Genomic DNA, 11,939 nt, shown 5'->3' with positions numbered 1-11,939 from the left:
TACACCGCACAGAGGGGGGACGCAGACGTACACCGCACAGAGGGGGGACGAGACGTACACCGCACAGAGGGGGGACGAGACGTACACCGCACAGAGGGGGGACGAGACGTACACCGCACAGAGGGGGGACGTACACCGCAGAGGGGGGACGTACACCGCACAGAGGGGGGGACGAGACGTACACCGCACAGAGGGGGGGACGAGACGTACACCGCACAGAGGGGGGACGCAGACGTACACCGCACAGAGGGGGGACGAGACGTACACCGCACAGAGGGGGGACGAGACGTACACCGCACAGAGGGGGGACGCAGACGTACACCGCACAGAGGGGGGACGAGACGTACACCGCACAGAGGGGGGACGAGACGTACACCGCACAGAGGGGGGACGAGACGTACACCGCACAGAGGGGGACGAGACGTACACCGCACAGAGGGGGGACGAGACGTACACCGCACAGAGGGGGGACGAGACGTACACCGCACAGAGGGGGACGAGACGTACACCGCACAGAGGGGGACGCAGACGGGAGGGGGGACGAGACGTACAGACGTACACCGCACAGAGGGGGGACGAGACGTACACCGCACAGAGGGGGACGAGACGTACACCGCACAGAGGGGGGACGCAGACGTACACCGCACAGAGGGGGGGACGAGACGTACACCGCACAGAGGGGGACGCAGACGTACACCGCACAGAGGGGGGACGAGACGTACACCGCACAGAGGGGGACGAGACGTACACCGCACAGAGGGGGACGAGACGTACACCGCACAGAGGGGGGACGAGACGACACCGCACAGAGGGGGGACGAGACGTACCGCACAGAGGGGGGACGAGACGTAACCGCACAGAGGGGGGACGCAGACGTAGCACAGACAGGGGGGACGAGACGTAAACCGCACAGAGGGGGGACAGACGTAAACCGCACAGAGGGGGGGCAGACGTAAACCGCACAGAGGGGGGGGCAGACGTAAACCGCACAGAGGGGGGCAGACGTAAACCGCACAGAGGGGGGGGCAGACGTAAACCGCACAGAGGGGGGGCAGACGTAAACCGCACAGAGGGGGGGGCAGACGTAAACCGCACAGAGGGGGGCAGACGTAAACCGCACAGAGGGGGGGGCAGACGTAAACCGGAGGGGGGCAGACGTAAACCGCACAGAGGGGGGCAGACGTAAACCGCACAGAGGGGGGGGCAGACGTAAACCGCACAGAGGGGGGGGCAGACGTAAACCGCACAGAGGGGGGCAGACGTAAACCGCACAGAGGGGGGCAGACGTAAACCGCACAGAGGGGGGGGGGCAGACGTAAACCGCACAGAGGGGGGGCAGACGTAAACCGCACAGAGGGGGGGCAGACGTAAACCGTACGGGCTGGATAATGAGACCTGATCATGTATAGATAAACTACTATATAACTGCACTGTAACAGTCTTATTACTCATACCAATACATAGATATCAGACAAGACAGTTTATGTAAGTCGCTCTGGATAAGAGCGTCTGCTAAATGACTTAAATGTAAATGTAATGTATAGAAAAATGTAATACATTTGTCCCTTTTCTCCACATCATGAAAAAAATACATTTTAGAGCACTAAAAGTAGAGCACTAAAAAGCTGTTTGCTCCCCAAACAATAGACTCGAAAGACTTGTTACGCGACATGAAATGAGTCAACGCTATGTGCAATGACTGGCCAAACAGAACCATTGCCCTAAGGACGGAAGGTTCTCTGACGGAACCTCAGGGCAAGTTTCAGAAGGCTGCCGGTGAGTTTGGGAGACCCTGCCCCCTGCTGGTGACAGAGAAAGGAACTGATTGTCTAACAGCTAATAATAACAACAATTAAAACAAACTTAACATACATGCTGATACAGCAAAGGAAAAGCACGACACAGGATCACGATAAAGAGATCTAAAATAAAACCGCTAGAGATCATTCATTTATATTATTCTAATATAAAAGTTCAGGAAAAACACGTCATGGGAATTGGCAATGGAGCGTAAACAGTATTGCACTTGAACATTAACAAGCTATTCACAGTATGATTGGTCCAAGGCAGGACACACGAGTGTTAATTTGCATTAAGGAAGTTCCTTAATGCTTTTTTTTTGTTTTAAAGGGAACAGAAATGCCATTAATACAACCAATAACCTCCCTTGTCTATTTTCCCCTTTGTGTTCAGGTATCTTTTCATACGTTGTTCACTAATTCAATGTTATCAGTTTAAAACAAATCCTGGGTTGTTTTCATCCGGCACCAAATGGACGAGAACTGAAATGCTCATTTTTTGTTGTTGCAAAATGCTTTAAGCCGTAACATAATGAACACAACCCTGTCCTGTCCCCTTCTCTTCCTCCACTATGTGAAGGTCAAGGCATGTAAAATACGCAGGTTTAAAAACATCCTCTCATTAACGGACACAACACCATTACAGACAGACAAGGAGTCTTAAAAAGAAATGGAAGTGGGATTCAAAGGAGTGAGGCCCAGAAATAGTAGTCTTACATGAGAGAGGGAGAGAGAGAGAGGAAGGCGTGGGGAGAGGGGAGGCAGAGAGGACTCAACCGCTCAACCCCTGATCAGGAAAAGGAAATGTCAGTTGCAACGTAATGTTCCAAAAATAGATTTGCTGACTTTTACACGTGCGTGTCCAAAGAGCAAAGTAAGTCGGTCCCACCGCCACCTCTCAAACCCATTGTGAGTTTCTCATAAGGCATTAGGACATCCAGGATGTACTGTATGATGTCACAAGGTCAACAAGAACCAGGTCATGGCTAGAAGGGACCCAGCTTTTCTCAAATTAACGTCAAAAGCAGATTTTTAAAAAAAAACATTTCAACTAACCCCAACCCCTCTCCGAACCTTAAACCTAATTCTCCTAACCTGCTACGAAAAGTAATATCTGACAAGTTGAACCCCTTCTAGCCATGACCCAAAAACCCTGATAAGATCCCTTTCAGTTCTAGATTTTAGCAGTTCCAGAATGTAATCATTTTTGCCTCAGATTACTGCACATAGTGATTTCAATAGCACCCCAGTACTGTAGTGAAAAAGCGAGACCGTTAAAGTTTGTTCCCCAAGTCAACTTGTATTGGTCAGTGAGCAGAGCTCTACTGCGTCATTGTCCAAACTGCACTTCTAATCCTCCACTCCGGTCTCTTCATTTTGGTGATCCAGACACAGATTGACTGGAGGACTGAAGACAAGGTGCCTTTGGTCCAATGGGAATGCTATCCAGGGGGCTCAGGTCCCAGTCGGGATTAAAGATCACGGTTGATTGGTCAAGGGAATGTCAGTCACTGGATCTTTGACAGGCCATTTGCCAGGAGGAGCTTGAGGGGGATGGTTGTGCGGGACACTGTCAGAGGAAGTTTATGGAGACCTGTGGAGACATACAACACTTACGGTTACCACCGACAGTGGAACGTTAATGGCATGATTACCACCGACAGTGTGAGAGAAAAATAAAATATTTTTTAAAAAGGCTAGTTTGGGTGCAAAGAAAGTCCATCAATCACAGAACAGAACAAAAGCTGTTGGGGAGGTAGCGGTTGAGGAGAGATGCTATCTATCCCGTGAGGAAGGGGGGGTGCGTGTCCACAGCTCTACGCGCCGAACTGTTTGTGTTGGGTGGAGGGGCAGAGGGCGAGTGTGTGTGTGTGTGTGGGGGGCCCGGGAGGGGGCCCAGCAGCCAGGCCCACAGGCCCCTAGGGGACTCCTACTCCCCTCTTTCCTGAGAGAATTGTATAGGCCTTTCTATCTGAGGAAAGGAGACCAACCCATTGGGAAACATGGCCAGGCCCAGAGCTGGGAAGAGAACACCTTGGAAGCTAGCTCACAGTTCAGTCACACTGAAAACACACCGACTATTGGCAGCTGGCACAACCCTTCTACTGCATAATGAAAGTAACACAATACGACTACCAAATACCTAAGAAAGATGCATATCCAAAAACGGATTGTGGGAGTCGACTACAGCCAAGATAGGTGGACAAATCATGTAGTCAATTTAAACATGACTAAGTTGAAGATGTGAAGTTATACAAAAGTATAGACTCGAACATCTAAACATAGAAAGGCAGGTGTCAGGTTCATAGACATATTCCTGGCTTTATAAATACTTGATTGACTGCGTTACGTACCGAAGGCACGTATGAGTTCTCCCTGCACAGCCCAGGTGAGAGTGTTGATGAGGCAGGCAGAGGTGAGGCCGGCAAACAGAATGTTGTACAAGAACACTATGTGGAAGTTCCCCAGCCAGTTATATCTCCCAAAGTCTCCCAGGAGGTCAAACCGTGTGATCCCTGAAGAACAGGTAAGAGACAGAATGTGATTAGTTTGACACTATAAACTACTCAGCATATCTTCACCCCCCCCCCATGGATAAATAAAATTCAAATCCATATTACTTTCACTAATCCTTCCGATTCAGATCTGTGAATACTTCAAGAGAGGAAGGAAAGAAGGGTGCATTTCTGAAGCACAGTACTTGACCATGGCCAAGGTCAGTGTTCATAGTGATTGACTGCATACACATGCCCTCTTGTGTTCAGAAATGATACTACAACCAGAGGATCTGTCTAATTACAGTAGGCAATAGAGCCCCACAGTGGTGGTGTCATAATACCCAAAAAACCTAGTGGTCAAACAGGGAAATGGTTCCAATTGTTTTTACACCATAAATGTTTCCAATAGGGGATTTTAGAAACACTTGAAATAAGGGCTGTTTCTCGTGTAGGCTTACCCTGGGTGTGAGGGCAGGTAGCCTAGTTGGGCCAGTAACCGAAAGGTTGCTAGATCGGAATCCCCAAGCTGACAAGGTAAAAATCTGTCGTTCTGCCCCTGAACAAGGCAGTTAACCCACTGTTCCTAGGCCGTCATTGTTTATAACAATTTGCCTAGTTAAATAAAGGTTAAATAAAGAAATAAAAACAATTGATAAGTCACCTTTGTACGAGAGAGATTTACATGGTAATCAAAACGTCATGTCAGGGTAAGCCTACAGGAAACAGCCTTTAGGCATTTCTAAAATCCCCTATAGGACACATTTATGGTGGGAAAACGATTGGAACCATTTCCCCGTTTAACCACTAGGTTTCATGGGTATTATGACACCACTGTGGGGGTCTACGCATCTATTTTTTTGTTCAACCATACGAGACGACAAGAATCTAGAAACTCAACCTGGGGAACGGGGAGGGCTCTTACCCAGAGTGCGAGAGAAGACCGGCAGTGCTGAGCTGAGGACCAGAAGAGAGACACAGTTCCCAATGATCTGTGTGAGGTTGGTGTCCTGAGAGCGGGGCAGCAGGGAGGTGAAGAGAGGAGAGCTGTAGAAGCCCACCACAGACGACACCATCAGGTACAGGATGAGGACCACCTGCACTGCTGCTCCCAGGGAACCAAACATGGAGAAGGAAGCCGTCCCCAGGCGAGGGTCCTACCACGCAGAGGAAACGTACGATCAATGTAAAAAATCGGTTATCCTGTATAAAAAATGTCCGTACCCACCCCTCCCTCCGCAAGTTTATGTCCTTAGAATTGTTTAGTCTTAAAATCTATATGAAAGATATGGCCCTCAGTCACTCAACATAGAACAGGCTATTCAGGGTCAACATTAGAGGCAATAGGTCAATGTGCATCGTTAGAATTCAACATATCTTTACAGGTAGGAGTAAACTCATGCCATAGGCCCTCAAAACACAACTCTGGACCTTGAGGCCAGTTCCACTGCATTTTCTTTAGTTGTTCCCCTCTAATCAGGGACCAATTTAGACCCGGGACACCAGGTGTGTGCAATTAATGATCAGGTGGAACAGAAAACCAGCAGGCTGCGGGACCTCCTAGGCTAAGTACCCCGGCTATAGGGTGTCCAATCAAAATCCATTTTCACCATTGGGTTAAATTATTAGTTTTATTGTGTAGATAATCCACTAAGACAAATCAACGGTCCAGACTGTCTCGATCCTAATCCGTTCAAGTTATTGGAGTTTTTAACCGTAGTAGGAAGGTCAAAATTAGGCTGACTAAATGAAACGGAGGCCAGCGGAAATAAACATTTTTAAAAGGAAATCTGGTAAAACGCATTGCGTGAGCTAGACTGGATGCTGTGCCAGAATGAAGGCTACTCGACAGGCTCACTTCTCAAATCGCATGAGCTAGACTGGATGCTGTGCCAGAATGAAGGCTACTCGACAGGCTCACTTCTCAAATCCGGTGGACATAAAACAATAGGACAGATGGATGTGGACTTTGAGACATTTTGGTATAAACTGTTCACATGTTCTTACAAAAACAAGCATCCCTCTAAAAATGTCAACGGAGCACTAAGTGTACCACAAGCTTTCTATTTTCTAAGCCTTAAATTGGCATGACGCGAGCTGAAATAACAGATTGCGACCCATGGAAACAGAATGCAAAATCCTCAAACGTTTTGGCAAGAAAGCTGCACAGCTCTTAAAATGATCAGAGCTCAGTGCTTATGATCAGATGCATTAAGTCAAGAAAAAACATTGGGCAGTGTGTAAACGCCCTACATGCTATAAAATCAACAGTGGGCTGTTGAGAAGAATCCATACAAAGCCCGTCCCTTATTCCCCTTGGTAGAGTCCTCTCACCCCCATTCCACTGGGCATGGCCGTCTCGTCGAACAGGAGCTCCAGAACATTGAAACAAACCATCAACACGCAGGCCACTGTCAGGGCTAGGAGCAGCAGCATGGCCAGAGGGTAGAACAGGTTCCGCTGCCATGGTGACGCTCTCCTCCGCATCTCTGGGGGGGAAGAGAATGATGAGGACAAGGACCACTGTAGACAACGCTGTCAGTCTCCCGGTGAGCAGTGAAGCTATTCCTGGGGGGGAAAAAATTATACTGCCCGAATGAAATCCAACAATGTTGTATAATCTTTCAATGAATTTGATCCAACCCTAGTAAGTCAAGAGAATCTAATAAAAATACAGTATTATACTTATAGACCGACGGTCTTACCGAGGGCGATTCGTTTGGCCTGGACGCCGAGGTACTGCGTCCTCAAAGGTTCCACGTTCACACTGACCCAGCATGCCGTGCTACCCCCTACAAGAAACAGAGCACGGTCAACACCACCTCCTCTAGGATGAGTCATGGACGTGTGGGTACAGGCAGTGTACGATTCCGAATAGAAATGCATTCAATTGTCCCATGTTGAGACTATTGTAGCCCATGGTCACTGGCCCACTCACTGTTGAGTGTCCTGGAGAGAGAAGCCTCCTCGAACGCAGCACAGTTCATCTCCACCTCCACATTCTCCAACAGCTGAGGAAATACAGGGGATTGGATGTCATCGAGTCATTAGTGTCATGTTATTGTCAACGATATCCCAAAAATGGTTTGTCAACTTACACACAGCTCTAATACACACACTTATCTCACCAGACATGCCACCAGGGGTCTTTTCCCCAAATCCAGAACAAATTCAAGAAAACGTACAGTATTATATAGAGCCCTTATTGCATGGAACTTCCTTCCATCTCATATTGCTCAAATAAACAGCAAACCTGGTTTCAAAAAACAGATAAAGCAACAACGCCTCTCCCCTATTTGACCTAGATAGTTTGTGTGTATGCATTGATATGTAGGCTGTGTGCCTTTAAAAATGTATGTAGTTCTATCCTTGAGCTGTTCTTGTCTATTGAGGTTCTGTATTATGTTTCATGTGGACCCCAGGAAGAGTTGCTGCTGCTTTTGCAACAGCTAATGGAGATCCTAATAAAATACCAAAGATATAACAATGTCACCCGTGTTCGGTTATTGTCTGCATAATTGAGAAAACGTTCGTGGATTACCACTCACCCGTGGTTTGACCAGTAGGCTCCCGGTGACACTGAACATGCGGGACAACCCGAAGGGAGTGCACACTGCAAGGAGACGGGAAGAGGAGTCAGGCAGCATTCAGACACATCACAAGTTAAGCAGCCAGTGCGGTAGATGGACGAGACATAGGAGGTGACCTCACATAGCAGCAGCAGCACTCCACACAGAGAGATGGCAGAGTAGAGGTAAGGGAGATAGTACTCCCACATGTCTGAGATGGGAGACAACAGGTCATTAGAAAAAGGACTTTGATACATGGTTCTCCCCCCCAAATAAATTAACAAAAGGACACCAATTCAATAAAAATTAAATAACTAGCCATTTGCGAACAGTTGCAGAAATGGCTTGAATGAAAAGCAAAGATCAACTCACCGTAGAGGCTCTCCCTGGCACTGTGGTTGTTTAGCAGAGCCACAAACACCCACACCATGCCCAGCACCAGCAGAGTGAGCAGCAGCAGCACCACCGCAGTCTCATACACCCGTGCCATCACCCCCTTCTTACAGCCCACAAAGCCCTCCGACTCGGTGAAGAAGTAGGCGAAGGGCATGAGGAAGACCAGGGACAGGTTGGAGAACAGGAACACTAGGTTCCATAAGCCTGATGGAGAGAAAGAGAAGGTCAAAACATTTCATTACAAAAAGTTAGGTAATATCATAAAAAGAGGGATAGAAATTCAGCAACAAACCACCACAGTGAGGCGCAGCCTCGCCGTTTAGGGAAACACTGTTTTTTGGGGGGTGTATACAGAACAGAAATCTGTAGAGCTCAATGGAAATGAGCAACAGGGACTAGAGTGGATAATGTTATATTTGGGGCCCCACTTCCCTTTAACTGCTGGTTGGTGGAGCTCACATTTCATTTCTGTGACAGACGCACCATGGGTTATTATTACATAACAGGCAACGGTGCAAGGTTCCCAAAACCATAGTAATTAATCATTCGTTTTGGAGCTCATTGACTAGCAACACTTCAAAATGTAGTTAAAACAGATTGGTGTTTGAGGTTTGGGGCTACGGGCGCTCTGACAATGAACGAACGACTATGGGTTGAAAACGTGGAGCGGTATTGGGTGTTGTGGTGTAAACGTGGGTCAGTACCGTGAATGAGCGATCCGTTGAGCCACTGCATGTAGTAGCTGTGAGGGAAGATGAGCAGCACCTCATTGGACAGGATGGAGATGGGGAGGAGCAGCACAGCGCACACTGACACAGATAGGGTAAAAGTACACAGCCACAGCCTAGACAGGAAGAGAGAGAACGAGGGTGTCTGTAGAGTGATCGACGCACGTTGTGTTTTTATGTCACTTGGACAATACAAGTATTGTGTGTTTTGGATGCTAGTTGCTCTGGGTGGGGAGGGAGGAAAGGAATATCAGTGTGTAAGGACAAAAGGGCAAGGAGGACAGTCACACAGGCCAAGTTGTGTCACCTCGTAGGTCACATCGACTCAGATACTAGCTCAAATACTCTGCTCACACACAGCCACTCTAATCGCAGACTGCTTGCTAGGTCAGTTAAATCATTAGGTCTCTTCACTTACGCAATTTTGTTGGCAGTCGCATCTTCAACGTCATCTGGAAAACGGCAGAAAACATACAAGTGAGTGTCACAGCTAAACCAACAGGCAAGCGAGCATCAGCATCGAGTCACTGAACACATCTTCAACATCACACCATTAAGCTGCGAGGCACAAATGCTCTGCTGGTGGTATTGACTGACCGCGGTGGCCATTCATTGGAAACACTGTACTCGTAACGCAGAACAAGTTTAGCTGACTCGTTCCAAAACCCAATAAAAACACACTGGCTGGCTCGGCTCAGTGGGCTGGCCCACCTCCAAACAGCTACAGGCCAGACTTGTTATGTTGGATGCGGATGTGCTACAGAGGTTTTTCAATAACCAGACTTTATTGGAGCGATTACATAAACCAAATTGCATTTGCACAGCCACACTTCCAACGTTCAACTCATAGGATTAGGGCCGTCACGAAAATGTCATCAGTTGGTGATTGTCAAGCAAATAACTGGGGTCGGTCTCATGGCTATTGACCTTTAATTCAACTAATTTAGCATCTCCTGGCTTCCACACACAGAAGTCACAAATGCAGACCTTTGGAACATCTACATTTGAAAAAAAGTGTTGTAAATCCATGAAATATAGCCTACACCGTCACAATAAATCCATGATTTAAGACCAGTCTAAAGAAACATGATATGAATAAAATAGAAAGGATATTTTCACCAAACAATTGAGGAAGTGCACACATGCAGCTAACAAACATAATGGGCACTCCTATACGCTAAAATTTAGAGTTATTCATGTAACTTCAGTTCTACAAACATTGGGCTATATGTTTTGATATTTAATACATAGAATGACGTGACTAATGATATGAAAAAAGTCGCTTGAAAAGGCATGAGCTCGACTTTGCTTTTTAGCGCAGGCTGTCCACGTCAGTCTCTCAGTCACAATTTGACAAGCACCTGCTAACTCCTTCAAGACCATTGGAAAAGCATTCCAGGTGAACGCCAAGAGTGTGCAAAGCTGTCATCAAGGCCAAGGATGGCTCCTTTGAAGAACCTAAAACATTTGTTTGGTTACTACATGATTCCATGTGTTATTCATAGTTTTGATGTCTTCACTATTATTCCACAATATAGAAAACAATAAAAATAAAAACCCTGAATGAGTAGGTGTCCAAACTTGACTGGTACTGTATGCATGTAATTTTTTTAACTAGGCAAGTCAGTTAAGAACAAATTATTAATTACAATGATTGCCTATGGACAGAGAGAGACCGTTCAAACGTTTGGGGTCACTTAGAAATGTCCTTTTTTTTGAAAGAAAAGCCAATTTTTTGTCCATTAAAATGGATCAGAAATACAGTGTAGACATTGTTAATGTTGTAAATTACTATTGTAGCTGGAAAACGGCAGATTTTTTATGGAATATCTACACAGGCGTACAGAGGCCCATTATCAGCAAGCGTCACTGTGTTCCAATGGCACGTTGCGTTAGCTAATCCAAGTTAATCAATTAAAAGGCTAATTGAGCATTAGAAAGCCATTTTGCAATTATGTTCGCACAGCTGAAAACGGTTGTTCTGATTAAAGAAGCAATAAAACTGGCCTTTAGACTAGTTGAGTATCTGGAGCATCACAATTTAGGAGTTCGATTACAGGCTCAAAATTGCCTGAAACAAATAATTTTCTTCTGAAACTCGTCAGTCTATTCTTGTTCTGAGAAATGAAGACTATTCCATGTAAGAGATTGTACGAGATCTTCAGGTTCTTGGCAACGCTGTGTACTAATCCCGTCACAGAACAGCGCAAACTGGCTCTAACCAGAATAGAGCGGGAGGCCCCGGTACACAACTGAGCAAGAGGACAAATACATTGGAGTGTCTGGTTTGAGAAACAGACGCCTCACAAGTCCTCAACTGGCAGCTTCATTAAAAAAGGTACCATTCTCAACGTCAACAGTGAAAAGGCGACTCCGGGATGATGGCCTTCTAGGCAGTTGCAAAGAAAAAGCAATCTTAGACTGGCCAATAAAAAAAGATTTAGGCAGAGTTATTTTGCCTAGAAGGCCAGCATCCCGGAGTCGCCTCTTCACTTGACATTCCACTAGGTCTCCATGTCATGGCTTTTGCACTATCAGTACAAATACCAACACATCTTGACCAACAAAGTCATTTGATGTCATAGATACTTATTTTATTTTATTTATATACATCTATAAAGACAATTAGAATACTGAATTAACACTTATTTTAACTTAATATAATACATAAATAAAAATCAATTTAGTCTCAAATAAATGAAACATGTTCAATTTGGTTTAAATAATGCAAAAACAAAGTGTTGGAGAAGTGCAATATGTGCCATGTAGAAATTTAACATTTAAGTTCCTTGCTTAGAACATGAGAACATATAAAAGCTGGTGGTTCCTTTTAACATGAGTCTTCAATATTCCCAAGTAAGACGTTTTAGGTTGTAGTTATTATAGGACTATTTCTCTCTATACCATTTGTATTTTATATACCTTTGACTATTGGATGTTTTTATAGGCACT

General features: G+C 46.0%; 1 protein-coding gene across 1 annotated transcript in view; it reads right to left on the bottom strand.

Annotated features, from left to right (window-relative positions):
• Positions 1-1,915: 1,915 nt before the first annotated feature.
• lmbr1l (limb development membrane protein 1-like) overlaps positions 1,916-11,939 on the bottom strand; it is a 34,387-nt gene continuing 24,363 nt past the window's right edge. Inside the window, exons 3-13 of the mRNA XM_046366085.1 lie at positions 9,406-9,439; positions 8,964-9,103; positions 8,236-8,463; positions 8,006-8,074; positions 7,843-7,907; positions 7,233-7,305; positions 7,000-7,086; positions 6,629-6,783; positions 5,220-5,451; positions 4,154-4,315; positions 1,916-3,393 (exon numbers count right to left, since the gene is read on the bottom strand). Of these exons, the coding sequence (XP_046222041.1) occupies positions 3,308-3,393; positions 4,154-4,315; positions 5,220-5,451; positions 6,629-6,783; positions 7,000-7,086; positions 7,233-7,305; positions 7,843-7,907; positions 8,006-8,074; positions 8,236-8,463; positions 8,964-9,103; positions 9,406-9,439 (1,331 nt within the window). The 3' untranslated portion in view covers positions 1,916-3,307. The remainder of the gene's footprint in view (positions 3,394-4,153; positions 4,316-5,219; positions 5,452-6,628; positions 6,784-6,999; positions 7,087-7,232; positions 7,306-7,842; positions 7,908-8,005; positions 8,075-8,235; positions 8,464-8,963; positions 9,104-9,405; positions 9,440-11,939) is intronic.

This window comes from Oncorhynchus gorbuscha, linkage group LG10 (genome assembly GCF_021184085.1).
Source record: "Oncorhynchus gorbuscha isolate QuinsamMale2020 ecotype Even-year linkage group LG10, OgorEven_v1.0, whole genome shotgun sequence".
Lineage (NCBI taxonomy): Eukaryota > Metazoa > Chordata > Actinopteri > Salmoniformes > Salmonidae > Oncorhynchus > Oncorhynchus gorbuscha.
The sequence above is the reverse complement of the archived record's forward strand: the minus strand, read 5'-3'. Positions and strand labels throughout refer to the sequence as shown.